We start from the raw sequence: 20,013 nt of genomic DNA, 5'->3' as shown, positions 1-20,013 counted from the left end.
GAAGAGAGTCTGGCAAAAGAAATCTAATATTATTAAATCAAACATTATTAACACAACCCCTGTATCCAAATACAGATTACAGCTCTGAGAGTGTCCTCGATCCCCAAGTTATTTCTGATGCTGGGCACAGACATTTGGCTGTGCGATGACGTCGTCCTGGGTTCGCTGTGCCAGGGGCCTCCACAGGGCTTCTCAGAGCCCGTGGTCCGGTCCGGTGCGGTGTGGTGCGACGAGGTGGTCTCTCATTGTGTGGCGAGTGGCGCGGGCACGGTGCCCAGTGCATAGAGTGCAGGTTCGTTAGCATGCGCGAGCGCTGCCGAGCCATCGCCCGGTGCCAGCTCCTCCTCCCGCTACTCTGGGATCGCCATGCCCCGTCCGTTCACCTTATTACCATATCCCTTTCAGCGCTCCGCCTCACTGACCAGCAGACCGGGCTCAGGCCTTTGATTGATTTAAATAAGGTAGGGGCTCATTGAATCTGATGGTTATACACTGGACTGAAAGGAGAGCCTCTTGAAGTGCACAGCACTGCTGCTGCTGCTGCATGGAGGCGAAGCTGAGCTCCATGTGTGTGGCAGAGGGCTGACCGCGGTGGTTCGGGGAAACTGTGCGTATTACTGATTGGGTTAGAATGGCTGATGCTTTTAGTTTTTGCTCAGTTGGCTCATTGTTTTATTGGTGCCATTGCTCTCTTTGTTTGTTGTCTGGTTTCTCCAGATGTTCCAGCATTATTGATGTGCTGTTTTCACATGTTTATAGTTGTTTTCCCCATTAATTGGTCATCATCTGATCTGGGTTGTGTTATGACATACTCTGTTGTGTGTCATCAAGGCTCACTTTGTACCCTCACTTTTCACCAAGCATTTTTGTAACCCCTCACAAGCAAATGTGTTGAAAGAGGACATATGATGGATGATTTTTGTGTTTACATGAATACATGTGTGTGTGTGTGTGTGTGTATGTGTGTGTGTGTGTGTGTGTGTGTGTGTGTGTGTGTGTGTGTGTGTGTGTGTGTGTGTGTTGTAGGGGCCATATACATATTTTCAGTTTTAATTAATGTATAAATAATTATTAATTGAATTTCCCTTCAACATTTGATTTAGAACGCTTTAATGTTTTTGAGTATGCCTTCCCTCTAGAGGTGTGGGGTGCAGTGATAAAAGGGGGGTCAAGCCAAGGCCACAGGAGGGGTTCCGGTGCTTGAGCCAACTATCATTGACCGTCAACTGCGTCAACTTCAACTCAACGTGAGCGTGACAGGAGCAACGCGAACGCGCGGAATGAACTCAGCTCAACCAGACAATGGAGACTATACTTTATGTTTTAAGTTCTTGCGTCAAGAAACGCGTCAAGAAACCAAAGCACCGGTATTCCCTAGAAGTGGTGAGATGAACAATTAGAAGTGTTATAGGGACAAACAAACAAAGTTTTTGCCACTGCATGTATGTTTGTTTGTGTGCGTGTGTGTGTGTTTGTGTGTATGTACTGTATGTATGTGTGTGTGTGTGTGTGTGTGTGTGTGTGTGTGTGTACTCATGTCATTACCTGTGAGTAATCCTTTTTTAAAAATGGCACTGTGGGAACTTTTTGGAGTGCGCGGGGCCTTCTGAAAGCTACTAAAAGTGTCTTCACCACTGTCACGCATGTGTTATATATCCCTGCTGTGTGAAGGCCCTGCAAGGCCAGGAGAGACAAGAGGGACGCTGAGCAAGAGAGCGAGAGAGAGGGGGAGAGAGAGAGAGAGAGAGGGGGAGAGAGAGAGAGAGAGGAGAGTGAGCGAGAGAGAGAGTGAGAGGGAGAGAGAGAAAGAGAGTGAGAGGGAGAGAGAGAGAGATAGAGAAAGAGAGCGGGCCATCTGGAGCTGGAGCGGGAGGGCCAGGGGGCTGGCTGCTTTTCCATACAGCCCTGGAGTGTCACAGCCAGCTTTGCATCATCCCGTCCTTCATCCGCTTTATCCATTCAAGCTCGTCTCAAGACTTCCTGGAATACTTTGGCGTGGGAGGAGGGAATATTGTTCCAGAGAGTGGAGTAAAGGACGGATCCAGCTGTACACGCACATACATGCACACATGCACACACGCACACAAGCACACACACACACACACACACACACACACACACACACACACACACACACACACACACACACACACAGGGTTACAAATACACAAATTGCACACATATGTGTACATGACACACATGTACTCACACTGACATTCATTCACAAATGCACACATGTTGACATGTGACAGCATGCACTCACAGACACACAGACACACACACACACACACACACACACACACACACACACACACACACACACACACACACACACACACACACACACACACACACACAGAGCAGAGGCTAAACACATGCCTGGTTTTGTGGCCTGTGCTCAGTATAGTGTGTGAGGGGGCTAGTTAAGGATGATTTATCTCTGCTTGGGGATTCACAGGATGGCTCCAGTTCAACTGATTTCCCAGAGTGAGCGGAAGCCCCTACCATCCACAGCAGGCAGGAATTCTCATCCGCCCGTCCCCCCAGCCGCCCCAGACCACCCCCCCCCACCCCCTCACACACACCACCAGCCTGACCCCAAGCCCCCATCACCCTCTTCACGGCCTCCCGGCCCCTGGGCCGGGAGGCCCGCTTAAGTCAGATCACAAACCCCAAGAAGAGCCACTACCTGCCTGCCATTCACCACACATGCCACGGCCATTCAGCAGCTACTGCACCAGGGCTATGACAAGTCCTGCTGCTGACCACTAGGAGGCGCTGCCCCAGCAGTAAACCCCAAGCAAGGCACCGCAGTGGAATAGGTAAAATAAAAAAAGATGTGCCAACACTCTCTTCTTTTTTTAGATTAATATAGGTCTCCTAATACACACAACTGTTTCCACATATTTTATGGTGTTTGGCTTTATAGTCTCAGAGGAGATATTTACCAAGATAGCAGCAGACTGTGGCCTGGGTCTGGCTCCGCTGTGGCCCGAGTCCGTTTGATCAGGGCAGAATCTGCTCCAGCATCAGCTGCTCCCTGGGTGCTTTTCCCAACAGTAAAACAAGTTAGCAGTCTCTGCTCACCGGTGGAAAAGGCCACGCCAACACTGTTTTTGTGTTTACTGAAGCACAGTTAAAGATGGACGGCCCCAAAAAGCTAGCGTCGTTCTATGAGAGCTGACCTTGTTAAAAATCCCTGTTGTTAACTGGGGATGTATTGTGGTAAAATCCAGAACCTCACCAGCTGTTAAACTTTCCTTTATGAACACTGACAGACAGTTTTTTTGCTGTTATTCTGGCCCGTTTACATACGCACGCACGCACAGACACTAACACACACACACACACACACACACACGTGTGTAATACCTACAGGTAAACACCCACACGGAGACACACACCTTTACAAGACTGAGCCGTGCTGACTGAGAGGTGCTGACAGGACCACACATACTGTCTCAGCCCGAAAGTTTGGAATGCTATAAACATTTATTTCAACAGAGACCTAAACGCTTCCATCTCAAACAGACTTACAGGAGTGGCCAGCCCCACCTGTGCTCCATAATAAACAACAGACAGATACAAATAAAGAAATAAATGTGAAAACATCTTTTGGGTGGGATCCACTGCAGTCTGTGTGTGGCTGCTTGGAGATGCACGCGGCTGCCCTCAGCCCTTGAAGTGTGATTACTTATGTTGTAATCATCACACACACATCAAACACACACGCACACATGCACACACGCACACACACACACAAACACACACGAGAGCAAGAGTGTTTACAGTGCAAGTTTGGGTATGACAGAGCATGAAAGCAGACTCAACTAAAACAAAGGCACCTCAAAGCCTCTGACGCATGCCTGTATCAGCGTATGTAACAGGACCTGCGCATAAAGCAGTAAGAGAAGGGCTGATAGCCCCACACGACTACTACTACTGCCTGCCTGCCTGCCTGCCTGCCTTGGTGTTTCTCGACCCCAATCAATCAGGTGGCCTCGGTACCCCGCTGCAAGACTGACTTCACCTCACATCTGTTTCCACTCGACAATAATAATGTTAATTGTTAATTGTCAGAGTGCCCTTCCTCCGATCGTGGCCACGCATTGCCTATGCAAATTTCACAGCATAATGTAAACCGTTAGAAGCAACAGCATATTCAAGGGCCACAGAGTTCAGGGGTCCATTAAAAAGACTTATCATGCATCCTCAATTAAAAGGCAAATTAGCCATGGGAAGATAGCTGTCATGTTGAGAGGAGAAATCAGAGAGAACGCAGTCTTGAGCCATGACTCACTCTGCGCCTTGGCCTCATTACCCTAGTAAATGAAACCCGAATGTGTGATTTGTGTGTGTGTGTGTGTGTATGTGTGTGTGTGTGTGTGTGTGAGTGTGTGTGTGTGTGGGAATGGGAGGGTTTTTGAGTGTGTCTGTGTGTGTCTGTGTGTGTATGTCTGTGTGTGTGTGTTTGTATGTTTGTGTGTGAGTGTGAAAAAGGGGCCGAGAGAAAGTGTCTGAGAGAGAGAGAAAAAGACTAGAAGGGGGGGAGAGAATTTGCACAAGAGTGTGTATGTCTAATGGAGATGAAAAATACTATGTGTGTGTGTGTGTGAGAGAGAGTGTGTGTGTGTGTATGTCTGTGTGTGCCTGCACACTTGTACACACACACACACACACACACACACACACACACACAGAGCAGTGAGGTCCCACCCATGTTTGTTCTGCCAGCAGACTGCTCGCCCAGTGAAGGTGGACCTCACACAGCGCTCAGCCAAAGCCGCAGTGCTTCCGCCGGCGTAGCGAGGCTGGCAGCCGCTGCGGGGAAGTGAGGAATTCTCTGGGAATGATGGAGCCGCTGCCAGATGAGCCCGGAGGCCGGTGAGTAACGCGCCTCGCCTCGCCTCGCCGCGGTGCACACACACACACACACACACACACACACACATACACATATACACACGTGTGAAATACACACACACATACACATAAACACACATACTGTACACACACACACACACACATACACATGCACACACGTGTGAAATACACACACACACACACACACACACACACACACACACACACACACACACGTGAAGTACACACACACACACACACACACACACACACACACACACACACACACACACACACACACACACACACGTGAAATACACACACACACACACATGCTCACACACAGACAGACACAGATACACACACACACACACACTTACACGTGCTGAGAGGAGCAAACGTCTGCCTTTAAACAGCTCAGCTCACAGCTTCATGAAGCCTCCAGCCCCACAGAGCACCTCAGGCCCTGAGCTCTACAGCCTTACAGGCAACCAGGAACACACAGGCCTGTAAGGCTGGGAGAACACATCTGCATGTTGCACTATAGACCTACAATTTTCAGACATTGCCCACCACACACATAAACAACAACAACAACAACAGCAACAACAACAAAGTCAAACACAGCAGACCACATCTCTGCTCTCACGTTCTTGGCTGTGATTTACATGTAGATGTGAGACACAATAAATGTACATTAACACAGGTACGACTCGTAAAAGTGATTTAACTCACCCATCAACATTGACCACACATCAATAATGCAACTCCAAACCGCACAACCGTATTATGTTAGTTTTGCTTGGCAGGCAGAGCACAAACTGCTCTCCTCCTTGTCATCCAGGGATAAATCAAATCTTTATAAATCTGTTGAAGGATTTTTATATTTCCCCTCGCCGGCCCCCAGGGCCCCCCCACTCCCTCCAACAGCAGAGGGGATCGCAGGGCCAGCTGGACGCCACTTGTGGGACCTTGGGGAGGGGAGGCGGGCATCAAAAAATGGACAAGCATTTTTTTTTTTTTTTTTCCCAGCGGGATGTTTAGGTTTTTGGAGGGAAGGCGGTGGCCGCCACCACCACCATGGTCACTGCATATGGCGCACACGCAGCACGAGCGTCCTGTAAACAGCCAGGAGAGACCAACAGGGCCGAGCCCGAGGTGACGAGCCAAGCGCACTGACATGGCGGCTAATTGCACGCCGCGGAGAGAGAGCATTCCAGACAGACGAGCAGGAAATAAAGCAGTCACTCAGCAGCAGCTCCCCTGCTCAAATAGGAGGGCTTTTAAAGAGGCGGATTACGGGCAGGCAGTGGTGGAAATGAGGGAAAGATGGGGGCTGTCTGTCTGTGTGGAGAGGGTAGGGGGATGGGGGCAGCAGCTCTGTACTTTGATGCACCAGAAGATGGCCACACCAGGAGGGAAAAAAAACACCACCATATGAAACCATCAGAAGCGTTTCATCAGAGAGAGACCGTGGAGCAGAATGTTGTGCGTACAGTAAGTGTGTGTGTGTGTGTGTGTATGTGTGTTTGGTGTGTGTGTGTGTGTGTGTGTGTGTGTGTGTGTGTATGTGTGTTTGTGTTTGGTGTGTGTGTGTGTGTGTGTGTGTGTGTGTGTGTGTGTGTGTGTGTCTGTTTGTGTGTGTTTAAGTGTCAGTCTGTACTTGGTAGCCCCCAGCTCGCTGGCAGGAGCGGTTCCATTCTGTTCCATTCCGTGTGGAGAGGAGCAGAGGCCGAGGTCCGGGGTTAACGGGAAAAGGTCCGTCTGGTGCGAGTGAGGGGAGCGTGGTTAGCGGACCTCACAGACAGAGGGCCCGGGCGGGCGGACACAGGCAGGGCAGACACACACGGAGATCACAGGCACCGGGCTGGGTGCTGTTTGGGCTCCTGTGGCTTGTCTTCCTGGGCTCCCCCTCAGGACAAAGCTTGGCCAGGGAAAGCACCCCACCATCCCCGCACCACACATACTGCCTGGCCCACCACAGGACTGCACATTCAGGCTCATGCACACACACTCACACGCATGCACACACATACACACAAACACACACACACACACAGGCACCCACACACATACATACGCCGTGCATACAGTATGGCGTAAACACACAGGCATCTACCACACTCACGCGAACGTATTACCACAGGACAGAAACATGTCTATACACACCAACATGCACACACACAACCCCCCTCCACACACACACACACACACACACTCCCATGCTAAAAGACATATCGCAATAAAGAAACACCAACACAGTGCACAAAACACAGACACAGATAACACCAACAAAGCCCTGAGTAACAGATACATTACAGTTAAGGCAGGCATGTTTCCAGTATGTTTCTGCAAGCCTTGGCCAAGTCCAGGAGGCCTGTGCAGCTGGGAGGGAGTAGAGGACAAAAGTTTTGGCTAAGGGGTTCAACACGAGCCAGGATGAGTCGGCTCCGTTGGGCTGGCATGGCCACTCAGATGGGAATGCACTGTGGCTTCATTCTGTTGACAATGAGCGCCCGGGGAAGGGAATTTCTGCTGGAATGACTGCAAGCTTCATGTTTATGCACTATAAAAAAAACCACAACATAACTCCCATTTTCCGCTCTCACTCACTCTGCCCTGTTTGGACAGATTTGTTCTTCTACATCCTGAGCCTACCTCCAGGCCGATCACACTCCACCAAGTCCAGCCCCCCACCCCCAACCCACACACACACACACACACACACACACATACCACCGCCCCCTCCATCCCTTCTTATTATCCCAATGTGGTCCACAACTCTGCCTGGCCCCCTGCCACCCGGGGAGTTATGGCATCCATTAACCGGTGGTGATATGAGCAGAGCCAGACCAGACGTGCATGTAAAACAGTCAAAAAGCCTGACACGAACACTCACCTGGCCCTCGGTGAGATGGACCACCTCCACCCTGGACACTCCATCCCCCCACCCCCCACATCCCGGAAGAGAGTGGCCCTCTGTCCACAGGAGGAGTGGGGTTAGTGTGAGTATTGGCCCCATCGCGGCTCTCTGACTCCAGTGGAGGCTGACGCTGAGTCGTTCTGTCTGTTTCGCTCCCCAGCAGAATGGCTGGTGTTTAACGAAGTGCCACCGTGCAAAGCCTGTGTTTAAAACTGGGGAGTCCATTTTAAACACAAATTATGATTCTCTGAAGAGCAAGGTTCAGCCCCCTCCACTCAATCACACAAGACAAGTAATAATGCTAATAAAGTGCATTATGTGAAAACTAATGTGTTTGATTATTTAGTCAATTTAGTTTAGTAATTTAGTGCTTCACTATACCATTTTTATTTTCTGAGAGAAAAAATAGAAAGAAACATTACAAGTGATGGTTCTGGCACACCATGTCATCTTTTGATCCAATAGCAACCAAGGGATATAAAAAGCCCATTGAGTGAATGCCACACATTATGCAGTATTAAAGGGTAACAATGGGTATTGTAAGTAGTAGTAGAGTTTACTGAGACTGCAGAGGAGAAAAACAAATGTTTATAGATAGAGAACCCTCTGGTAAGTACAAAGCCCCCGAAGGACCATGATGGGAATTATCTTTTTAGAGGTGGGAATTTATTTTGAAACCCCTTTTGTGTTCCCTCGCAATACGTTTTGCATTCCCTTGCAATAGCTCCCTCACAAAGTCAAAAGTATTGCTAAGGAACAGAAAAGTAAAAATAGTAAAAAATAAAAAGTAAAAAATAAATTTCCATCTCTAAAAAGATAATATTCTCACCATGGTCAATTCGGAAGCTCCGTGAGGTAAGAGATTCCAGAAACTCCTGTTATGCACTAAATAGTCTGAGGAGGACGCAGGGTCCCACATGTCTAAATATGCATAAGGAGACATTTTTCAACATTGCCCTTCATCCCAATCAGCTACATAAAACAAACATATATCAAGAACAGATACTGTTATCTGACCAGACTGATTATTAATTAGCGATATGGATGGCTCTTTAAACACAACAGTCGATAACATATGACCATAAATACCTTAGCTTTTTCATATACAGACATATATAGATAATAAATGTAGCTGGCCTGTATGTGTGCATTGGTTATGAGTTCCTATGAATGCATTCTGCTATTGGTTAAATCTGTAAAGTCATCATGCACTCCAATTCTGTCCAACATGTTGAGGCTGATTCTTTGGTAAGTGTTGAATAATAAAAACCATGTGTCTTTTGTGTCCTTTCCCATCACATCTCCTGTGTGGTTGAGAGAGCTGAAAAGCTGGCCTCACACATCACCACTTCTTCTTCCCTTAATCTCCCTGGCAGACGATAAAGAAATGTTTTCATGCTCCTTTGACATGTCCCGACAAGAATTTTTGCATTTTCTGTATTATTATGTCTGTGAACCAGTCCTGCAAAGCCCAGTGAGTGACACGCGTCCCAACATTTCTCTTTTTTACGGCAGAGGAACACACACACACACACACACACACACACACACACACAAACACATATACACACACAGGCACGCACACAAAGAGAGAGAGTTTTAAAAGTGTGGGAGAGGAGAATGGTCCGTGGACCGGAGCGTGTTTATCTATGTCACAGTCTATCGGTGGCTGACCGTGAATGAGCAAGGGGTGGGGGGCAGGGTGTTTTTGTTTCCATGGCAGCTGGGGTCCTGGTGCTCTCGAGGCCCTGGAAGTGGCGCAAACACAAACCACACTGAGTGTGTTGTGCTTTCGGCCACGCTGTGGCTCACGGGGAGGCGGCGGTCAGGCCCGAGACTCGACTCGCTCTCTGGGTGGTCTGGCCCCGTGAATGTTTATGATCTAAACCAACCTAATCCAACTGGCTTGTTTAAAGGAATTGAGAATGATTTACAAGGGCTGCTTTGGCCAGGAATAGGAAATCAGAGCAAATCAAGGCAGCGCTTCAAGTCTGTGGTAGTCTACAATTCGATGGCTTGCCCTCCTTATCTGTCTATATCACTCTTATCTGCTTTCAATTTCATGTGTTGGGAGGCAGCCTTTATGTTGCACTTCATGTTATATTGTATTTCACTGTTCAGGGCCTCATGGATTTGTAATGGTTATGATTTGTAATTAGATGCCTTGTACTTGTATTTGCATTGTCTAAATATCAAAGTGATTTTCCACTATTAGAAATAGGAGAATATTGCTTTTATACTATTATTTTGCAATCACAGAGAATTTATTGTGTGAACAGGGAAACTTTTGTATGGCATCACAAGGACTCATGCATTTTCTTGATGCTTTTAGTCAACTATCTACCAAATCAAAAGTGCTGCACTAAAAAGGTTGCTGTTGCACTTGCAGGCATAGTTTCACACTACACAACAATATAGTGTCTGTAAATTTAAAAAATATATTTTGTAACGGTCAACATCAAGAATACCATCTGTGGCTTTTTTTATTTGTAAGCATAAAGATCAAAAGCTGGGGACAGGTTTTCCACTGCATGCTGAAAGTATGCAGGCCCCTCACGACGCAGGCTGCTGCAGGGCTGGGCTCCATAGCCTGACACCTGCGCCACATTTCCTGTCTGTCTCTGCACTACCTATCACCATTAAGACAATCAATAAGGGCCTGTTCCAGCTTTTAGTCTTCATTCCTGCATGGACTTAAAGTCTATGGGAGAGCGCTGTAAAAAGACCAGAGGATAATCGCTGGAAAAGTGTCAGTGGCATGGGCTGACTTTTATGACAGGCCTGTTTTGAACCAGGGCCCACTTTTAATGACAAAAAAGATGCCATCTGCGTGTAGGGAACAGCTTGTAAAGGCAGATGAATAAGATGTTATTAGAATGTAAAAAAGTCTTATTGCCATATAACCCCAGTAGGGATTGCCAGATTGTAGGTGAAGAGACCTGGAAAATTCATTGGAGAGTCAAATCATCAGAAATGACAAGAAAAAATGTATTTCCCCAAAACATATATTTTTCTATACTTGCCAAAACAGAATTTATTTTAATAATGAAAATCTCCCAGATATAGCCCATTGAAAGGCTCATATTTATTTGTCAGCTACCAGGTATCCATCACCAGGAACATAGCCTACAATGGTCATATGCTACATTATTCTCAGCGTAAATATGGCAAAACATCTGAAGAATTTGCTATCTTTTAAAAAAAAGTTTTGCTAGCATCATGCTCCGTTCCAGGAAGGTCTGAACATCACCTTGACATGGTCAAATGAAAGGTAAAATTGTGTGTTTAGCTGGGCATAAAAATGCTAATGTCGCTAAAACTTGTTTTTCTAAGCTGTTTGTTTATGATCATTTAATGAGATTCCACTGGCAAAAAGTCAGTGGTCTATTCATGCTGTGTACGTAATTGCTTAAATTTGCTGAAGAGCCACCTGCCAGATGGTAAACTTTGGTCATGTCATCCACACAGGATTACCAGGGTGGTCTGCATTAGGGCTGTATTAATGCACTCTTTCACTGAGAGAGTCTCTCTGTTGAGAGGCAGAAAAGTTGATGTGAAAACAAAATGCACTCTGGAATGGGTGTTTTTTTTACCTATAACTTTGGATAAATGTCTTGAAAGTTGGCTTGAGACCATTAGCTTATATAAAAGTCATCAACAACCATATGCTCTCTCTCTCTCTCTCTCTCTCTCTCTCTCTCTCTCTCTCTCTCTCTCTCTCTCTCTCTCTCTCTCTCTCTCTCTCTCTCTCTCTCTCTCTCTCTCTCTCTCTCAGGCATAGTCTATTGCCTTGCCTGCCCACCCTGTTATTCCAAAGTTTCCTCTACAGGCAGCAACCAATGAAGCTCATCTCCTGTCCAGGGAAAACAAAGCCAAGCCACATTCCCAGAGTTCAATTTGCTGTTAGATCGGCGGTCTGTGAATTGGGGTTTCAGCCATGTCTGTTGACTGTGGAGAGGTGATTGGAGGGTTATCTGCACAAGCAAGAGTGAAAAATAAAGGATGTCAGCAAAGAAAATGTTTGATGGTCACCCTGTATACTGTCCATCAGATACAGTTTTCTGGCAGAGATCATTTTTAATACACAACCCACAAGTTATTTTTTATTTTACTTTATTTCTGCAACCACATAGTTGTGGTTGCAGCATTTATTACCTTTATTTAATAGCCTGCTTCGTTCAGTAACAGTGTCGGATATCCTAATTTTACCCTGAATAGATGAAGAGTTTTGATCCAAAACACTATATCCTCCATTTTAATGAATTTTCATAAATCATTTGTTTTCATTTTGTACTTTTTGTAATTTCAGTGGAAATGTAGTTGGGTATTGTTATTTGATTTATCTTTACTCAATCAAAACAACAGCACTGACATTTTATTGATATTACCTGAAATAGGCCACAATTAAATAGCATGACTAGTTTTCAAAAATTAATATATAGCGTTTTGGAACCAAACTCTTCAGATGTTTTAATTACTTACTGTATCCTTAAAATGAGTTTGAAAGCTATTTGAAGGATGCATGAAACAGACACAATGAATATGTTTTAATCTTGTGTAATCCAACACAATGTTGCTTGTATGATAGTGACTGATGAGTCCACATTTACATTTTTTGTACAAAACTGATATTGTTGGTTATAGCATGTAAGAATACTGTAAGTTATTTTCCCTGTCAAATATTACACAATATGGTTTTGACTGTGTAAAATCTATTTTAACCTATGGCGGGCTTTGCATCATGACGGCATGCGGGTGGTAAAATGGATGATTAAAATCACTCATTTATGTTCTATTTTAAATATGTATATGTTTTTTATCTGGACTTTGAGTCTGTAAATAAATCAAGTTAAGTTATCTTATAACCATGATGCGTTTCGGTGGCTTATTTTTTTGGCTACTTGTGTAACAAACTTCATTGTGATTTGCCAGTAGCTCGGAACTATTTATACTGACTTACGTTTCTATCAGGTAATATTAAAAGTGCCGTACCCATGTCATCATATCTTGCAACGCCGTAGACAGTAAATAAAACTTGAAAATTTGAGCCTAATTCAACTGTACTGAACAACTGTTATCGTCGACGACATCCCTATCACTATTGATACTCATAATAACCGGAATTAGATTATAGAGGATTCGCCAGCGTTTCTGCGAGCTAGTTAGCTAGCAACGTTGCCTCCTCACATGTTTGCTACAATGCTAGCCTACTAAACCCACTTGGTTCACTGAGACAGGTCTATTTGCTAACAAGCTAACGTTACCTGAAGCAGCTGGAGTCAGTGTGTTTTATAATTGTTGACATCGACTGACAACGGGTAAGTAAACAATGTATGTTCGTGTATCAGTTGAAACTCATAACTAGACCGTGATATGGCACTTTTCCCTATTCCTAGCTAATTAATTGGGTTCGCTAACGTTAACATCTGAAAGTTATTTAGCTAATGTTACTCATCCAGATGTTAATTCTAACGTTAACGTTACTTAACTATGTTGCTTATTTCTTTCCACGTGCCTTCGGTTATCCCCAGAGATCGGTCTGAATGGAAACAAGTAAATATAACGTTAGCACTCGTGTCACATGAAGCACCATGAAGTTAGCCTACCCGGTGTAAGTCCGTAAGCAGCGCACTGACAGCCAGTGGGTCGACATTTAACGTTGCAACTTTGTTTGATAGCGCTTGGTCTGCAACAGCCCGATATTTAACTGTTGCAGATTTTATGTTCTTTTTTTGTGATTTACTTTTTATTGAAAGTTTAAGAACATAAACAAAACAACAGTAATACACAAACACTGACCGTCACCACAGTAATAGCAAAAGTCAACAGATTTTCTTGATGAAATGAAATGATGTGATGTCTAAGTGTGACACACCTGAACGACAGTGTGCCAGTAGCCTTAGCTGTAGTTAGTTACCAACACAGTGTGCTTCTCACTTGCTTCCTAGATGTGAAATGGAATTGCAGGCGGTGTTGATGGCCGCTGGTGGTGGGTCTCGCATGATGGATCTCACCTACAACACACCGAAACCCCTGTTACCTGTTGGGAATAAACCCCTTATTTGGTACCCACTGAACCTACTAGAGAGAGTTGGATTTGAAGGTAATACAACTATTATGACATTTGAAATGTATAGGGCAATTTGTTAATTTTTTTTATTGTACAAAATAAAGCCTTTTTTTTAGGTTGCTGTTCTGAGAGAATAGTGTCAATAGATCAGTGGACCTATGCATTGTGTGTGTGTCTTGATTTTATTGTAGGGAAGTATTAACTGCACAACAATATAGAGCAATTTTTGGCCTATGAAATATTTAATTTTACCTCAGATTCACTGTTTCCTTCAGTTTTTCCCCCCTATAGGGTAAGCAAATATTGTATGTATATGTATTTTGGTCTATATTGCCTATATGTGACTGACAATGTAAGGCTTTTCTACAAATGCGATACTTTGGGAAGATGCGTGCAAAATAAAAAGAGAGACTGACGAGGAAGATGCAACGCTGCCAATATTGTACCAGTGGGCCAGTTTCCATACATGAATTAAGAATTCTCAATTATTATCCTTCAGATAAATCACTGCAGGCATATGCAGTTTAAACAATAGCTTGCAAATTCTGTCACCTTGTTTGGTAAGGGAAAGAACGCTTTTCAACATTTCCTTTAGTTACTACAGCACTATTTTGGGGAGCAGCATTCTAACAGCAGAAGGAAGCTCAGAAGAATTTTAAGTTAATGGAGTATGTGAAAATTAGCCAATTTAACCTGTGAGGTATTAAGTCCATAACTAGGGAACAGCCATTATTCATGTACTGCTGTCTCCCATATAGCCTTAAATGGTTCTTAAGTCATGGAAAGAAGCCCTGCTGAATATTTTATTTTTGTTTATAGTGCACGTTCCGTAATGCACAGTAATGGTGTAAGCAGTTAAACTGCCTGTCTGTGTCACAGGTCTCACGCTCTTTAGCAGATCTCCCTGTGCTGTTAGATTTCACGGCCAGGCTGATCTGAGCACAGGCCTTGGCCACTTTAGCCGCTTGGCTCTATGGCTCTTTATATGTGGCTCAGTCAACGCGCTGTTCACAGCCAGTCTGCCAGCAAGGCCCTGCAATTAGCTTTTTACAAGTCCTCGCACAAACTACAGTAACTACATAAACGTTTTCTTGCAAACCTGCCTGCTTAATCAGGGTCTTGGGACAAGACTTTCCCGTTTGGCTCACGCTCTCTCTTCCCCACTGCTGGATTGAGAGAAAAAAAAAAAATGTCAGCCTGTAATTCACAAAGACCAAATTGAGAAAGTCTGTAGGACTTTGTTGCACACATAGATGTGTACTGGTAAAGATTCATCAACTTTTTCATTTTCTGTGTTTATTTACATCCCCAATACATAGTATAAGTATAAGTATACTCTTTTGATCCCGTGAGGGAAATTTGGTCTCTGCATTTATCCCAATCCGTGAATTAGTGAAACACACTCCGCACACAGTGAGGTGAAGCACACACTAATCCCGGCGCAGTGAGCTGCCTGCAACAACAGCGGCGCTCGGGGAGCAGTGAGGGGTTAGGTGCCTTGCTCAAGGGCACTTCAGCCGTTCCTACTGGTCGGGGTTCGAACCGGCAACCCTCCGGTTACAAGTCCGAAGCGCTAACCAGTAGGCCACGGATGCCCCCCACAATGATAGTTGCAGGGGATGACCTGCTGAATTCCCTCAGTCTTGGAGGTTAAATGCAGACTGTAATTTTAGAGACTAATGAGCTTGTGTGTCCTCTTCCAGAGGTCATAGTCATCACCACAAAGGAAGTGCAGAAGGCACTGAGCACAGACCCCAAGCTGAAGCTGGACGGGAAACTGAAGCTGGACGTGGTGTGCATCCAGGAGGAGGCAGACATGGGCACCGCCGACGCCCTCCGACACATACAACAGAAGATTAAGGTAAACAATACAGTAATGCAGCCTCGTCCCAATCCCTCAGAGCTGTCTTTTCTACATGAATTAAGGCCAGACTAAAGGAGCGCTTGAATGAACATTTCCATTGAGTAATGCTTTTAGTCTTGGACTAGGCTTAAGTCTGGGTGTGGTGGAGAAACGGTTATGTCACCGACTGACATTCTGTCGACCTGCCGTTGCCAGTCCGTGACGCTTTAGATGAAAGCGTCTGCCAAATACCAATCAACTTTAACTTTAACTTCAATCCATGTAGAAGAAACAGAATTAAGCTGCTTCTACTACCATTATGTCATTTTGTACCACCAAGAAACCCTGCTGGATATTTTAGTTCTATATAGCGCGCACACGTTCAGTAATGCACAGTAATGATGTGTGCAGTTTACTGAGTTACTGATTCAGAAAATTCCTTGAACAGAGGCGAGCGTTTGCGGCGAAAATGTTTATATGACCAGATGAATTTGAACAATTTTGTGTAAACATTCCATCTCAATGGTAACTCTCCATCCAATTCCCAACATGTTCGCGGAGAACAACCTCCTCAAATTGTTTGTAAGGGTTTGCAAACGTTCGCGGAAAACTCAAGGCAAACAGAAAATTGTTTGCAAACGTTCGTCTATGTTTGCATATTTGAACGCACCTCTGGTATAATGCATTTGTTATTGCATATAATGTGCACTGAGCATGTAGGTAGTTTCACAATCGGGGTAAGTGCTTTGTTTCACAAGGCCTACAAATTAAACCCTCCTTAAATGTCTTTTTTTTTATCTACTGCACATGCATTGAAGGAAAAAAAAAATCATAGCTTCTAGTCATTGACAATTTTTAGATATGTATACTTCCAGTTTTATAGGTGTTGGACTGGACATCTGAAAATATGTTTTTTATACAATACTTGTTAAGTGTTTATTATTGTTCCTTTTAGTTATTATGATGTTCAGATGTTGAACCTGGACATTTTGTTGGGAGGTTGTTACTTAGCTCATATCTGAAGCATTTCCTTTGCTTCTGAAATGTTTCTGAAATTATGTCTGATGGAAATTTGGCCTGTATTGCAAATACCCACCATTTCCATTACAATTATGATAAGTCTTTCTTTGACATCACAGTACAGAATGTCTTTGTGTGGTCCAGTTTTCTGCCCACATTAACATTTTGTTAATATGATGTGTTGAAGTGGTGTAGTTTTAAAATTAAATGTCAATTTGAGAAAATAACTGAAAGACTGAAAATTATGTGCCAACAAATAGTATTAATGCACTTCTTTATCCAATTGCCTAGGGGCTGCTAAGTCTAGTGACTGAGAGGAACATACAGTTATCCAACATAAGCACATATTTTGAAATACACACACATGTGGATAATGTCAAGTACTTACTTTGATCTTGAAATTGTGTGTGTGTGTGTTTATTCATAGACACAAAACATAAATAAATGGTATATCTGAGGCGTTGGGTGCTCAGAGGTTCAGCAGTTGTATTTCCCGCAGTACCAAAACCACAGCAGTAGATCTAGAGTTGCAGGTTGGCAAAGCACGCCCCTAGTGAAGCGCAGAGGCAGGGAGGCCACATAGGGTCTGCTTATTTTGGATGCTCCTCAGCTGTTTACTCGGCCAGCTAATGGAGGACTCCAGCGTGAAATCACCATTTGTCTGTAACCAGCGCCATACGCAGCAGTTGCCTTCGATTGGCTGGGAGCTCTGCACACCTGTTAGTGGGCACTGCAGCAGGCCCAGGTCCTCTCAGTGGGAATCATAGAATACCCAACAGTCACAACGTGTGCTCCTTAGTTCCACGGTCAGAGGAGTAGTGCCTAATGGTCTTAGTTTTGGACACTTTTTGATTTTTTTAAAATGGTTGTATCAACAATTAAAACAGTCATGTTTGAATGTCTTATGTGAATGGTTAGGTTAGGTTCATTTTTGTTATTCTCTTTGTGAGTTTTACACAGGAATGAATGGTAATGTAGTGTGAGTGTGTGTATATGTGCGTGTGGAGATGGTGGAACCATCACAGGCAATCAATCTTGTGTAAAACATCTTTAATAGCCAGAACGTACAACTGGCACTATTCAATTGCTTGACGTTTGTGTGTGTGTGTGTGTGGGTATGGGTGTGGGTGTTGAGGATGAGTTTCAGTAGCATCTCTGCTGAATAGCTGGCATGTCTGGCTCGATGATTAGGGTATGATTTACGACTCCGGCATTTCAGCAGGGCACAGAGTCAGCTAGAGGCTCTCTGGATGACTGATAATTTGACAGCCTGGAAAAAAACTAACAAATGGCCTCACAGAGCGACACTGTGAACTGGGATAGTACACGTGTGTGTGTGTGTCTGTGTAGATGCTTGTATGTGTGTGCGTGCATGTGTGTGTTTTACAGAGGAAGGAGGGAGAGAGGTGAGTGTCAGAGTGTGTATGGCTAGGCATGTGTGAGGGTTGAAGGAGAGAGAATGCTAGGGAGAGGAGGACTGTGTGTGTGTCTGTGTGTCTGTGTGTGTGTGTGTGTGTGTGTGTGTCTGTATGTTTGTGTGAGTATATGTGTGAGTGAATGGTATGTGGGTGTACATGTGAGCATGTGACAGACAGATGGTGTGTGTGTGCGCGCGCATGCGAGTATGTGTCCGTGTGTGCTGCAGTATGTGGAGCGTGGCGCTCCACTGAATGGGCCCATAGAGTGGCGGGTGGCCGGCGCTTCAGCTGGCCCAGGCGTGGACGGACAGGGGCCGCAGCGGGGTGGCTCAGCGGCAGCACGGCTGCAGATCCTGTGTGCTGCTGGGCGACCACTGATCCGTGGGTTCCTGCGTTCCTGCGTTCCTGCGTCTCCTTGGTCCGCTCCGCGCCGACTTGGTCCGGCGAATTGCCTCATTTCACCTGCTGAAAACGCAGCAGTCCTCCCTACTCCATACACAAACATGTGGACACATACATACACACACACACACACACACACACACACACATATACACATAGCGCCATGGCTACAGTCCTGTGGCTTTCCCCCTGCCGTTTCCAAACAGATGATGTCAGCAGGAGCCCACCACTGGCCTGTGGACGGGGGAGTCGACCTCCTGGTCCCCCCAAAAAACCATCCCTACTCCAGATTTTTTTGTGTGTGCGTTGGTGTGTGTGTCTGCGTGTGGTGTGTGTGTGTGTGTGTGTGTGTGTGTGTGTGTGTGTGTGTGTGTGTGTGTGTGTGTGTGTGTGTGTGTGTGTGTGTGTGTTTTTTTTCAATACAAGTTGCATGTGCAGGAAAATTTTCGAGGGATGTCATCACATCTGGGCTTTGGTCAGTCCTTTTTAAGGGTCACAGTAAAGTCAAAATGCGTGCTCCATTCCGTGCTGTGGTTCTGCGTCTCTTCTCCCTCTCGCTCTCTTTTTCTCCCTCTCTGCCTTCTCATTCCTTCTGCCCTTAATTTGAGTCAGAAGCACCCAAACCATCGGAAAGACCGATCCTCTGGGCTTCTTGCAGTGTGTCACGGAGCACGTAAGACACAGAGAGAGAGAGAGAGAGAGAGAGAGAAAAAAAAGACGCCACATTAAAAGCCCTCATGAATGCATTCATAGCAAGGAGATTAACCTTCCCCTTTAGTAAACATGGCGAGCACAACGGAGTGCCGGTGAGCCCGGCGCAGGAGAGCGGTGGCAGGCCTGCCGGAGCTTGCCGAGCGGTCGCGGCAGATAGCTACATTTATTGTCTAATCCCGCTGAGAAAACGGGAGATTAAGAGCATTGAGTTGCAGAAGCCCCCCAGTGCACGAACAGCTCGCTACGCGATGAGAGATGGGACGGAGTCATGGGGGCCCGTAATCCCCTACCTACTGTATCCACCAGGGCTCCACCCAGCTCTCTCTCTCTCTCTCTCTCTCTCTCTTTCTCTTTCTTTCTTTCTTTCTTTCTTTCTTTCTCTCTCTCTTGTGCTCTCTTTCTCTCTCTCTCTCTCTCTCTCTCTCTCTCTCTCTCTCCTCGACCATCAGTTCCACAGAAGCAATAGCAGCTGAAGCCATGCTAGGAGCATCTGACGGCAACAGCATTCTGCTATAGCCTGCTCCTATTAAACCATTAGGCTTGGTACAAACAACTCCAACTTTCTCCTTTGTGCTTGTGTTTGCAGCCAAGCTGTGGTTATGAAATGACAGAACCCAGTGAAAAACATGTTTGCGTATTGCTGATGGTATGCCCTCTTACTGTTTCTGTTCCTTTTCTTTAATTATTATTTGCAGTTGGAGTTGAATACGTTGGCAATAAGAGGAGAGCAAGAAGCCACATGAATCACTTTGTGTGTGTG

General features: G+C 45.3%; 2 protein-coding genes across 2 annotated transcripts in view; both read left to right on the top strand.

The window, feature by feature from the left end:
• LOC125305110 (keratin-associated protein 5-1-like) overlaps nucleotides 1-285 on the top strand; it is a gene marked incomplete at its 5' end in the record, with an annotated part of 15,695 nt that extends 15,410 nt beyond the window's left edge. The window contains one exon of the mRNA XM_048259723.1: nucleotides 76-285. Coding sequence (XP_048115680.1) covers nucleotides 76-285 — 210 coding nt within the window. The remainder of the gene's footprint in view (nucleotides 1-75) is intronic.
• Nucleotides 286-12,749: 12,464 nt separating this feature from the next.
• The window catches only part of eif2b3 (eukaryotic translation initiation factor 2B, subunit 3 gamma), a 34,033-nt gene continuing 26,769 nt past the window's right edge, over nucleotides 12,750-20,013 (top strand). Inside the window, exons 1-3 of the mRNA XM_048257494.1 lie at nucleotides 12,750-13,104; nucleotides 13,735-13,889; nucleotides 15,560-15,717. Of these exons, the coding sequence (XP_048113451.1) occupies nucleotides 13,742-13,889; nucleotides 15,560-15,717 (306 nt within the window). The 5' untranslated portion in view covers nucleotides 12,750-13,104; nucleotides 13,735-13,741. The remainder of the gene's footprint in view (nucleotides 13,105-13,734; nucleotides 13,890-15,559; nucleotides 15,718-20,013) is intronic.

Source organism: Alosa alosa, chromosome 1 (assembly GCF_017589495.1).
Source record: "Alosa alosa isolate M-15738 ecotype Scorff River chromosome 1, AALO_Geno_1.1, whole genome shotgun sequence".
In the NCBI taxonomy this organism is placed as follows: Eukaryota; Metazoa; Chordata; class Actinopteri; order Clupeiformes; family Clupeidae; genus Alosa; species Alosa alosa.
Note: the sequence above shows the minus strand (reverse complement) of the source record. Positions and strands in the feature narration are given on the sequence as shown.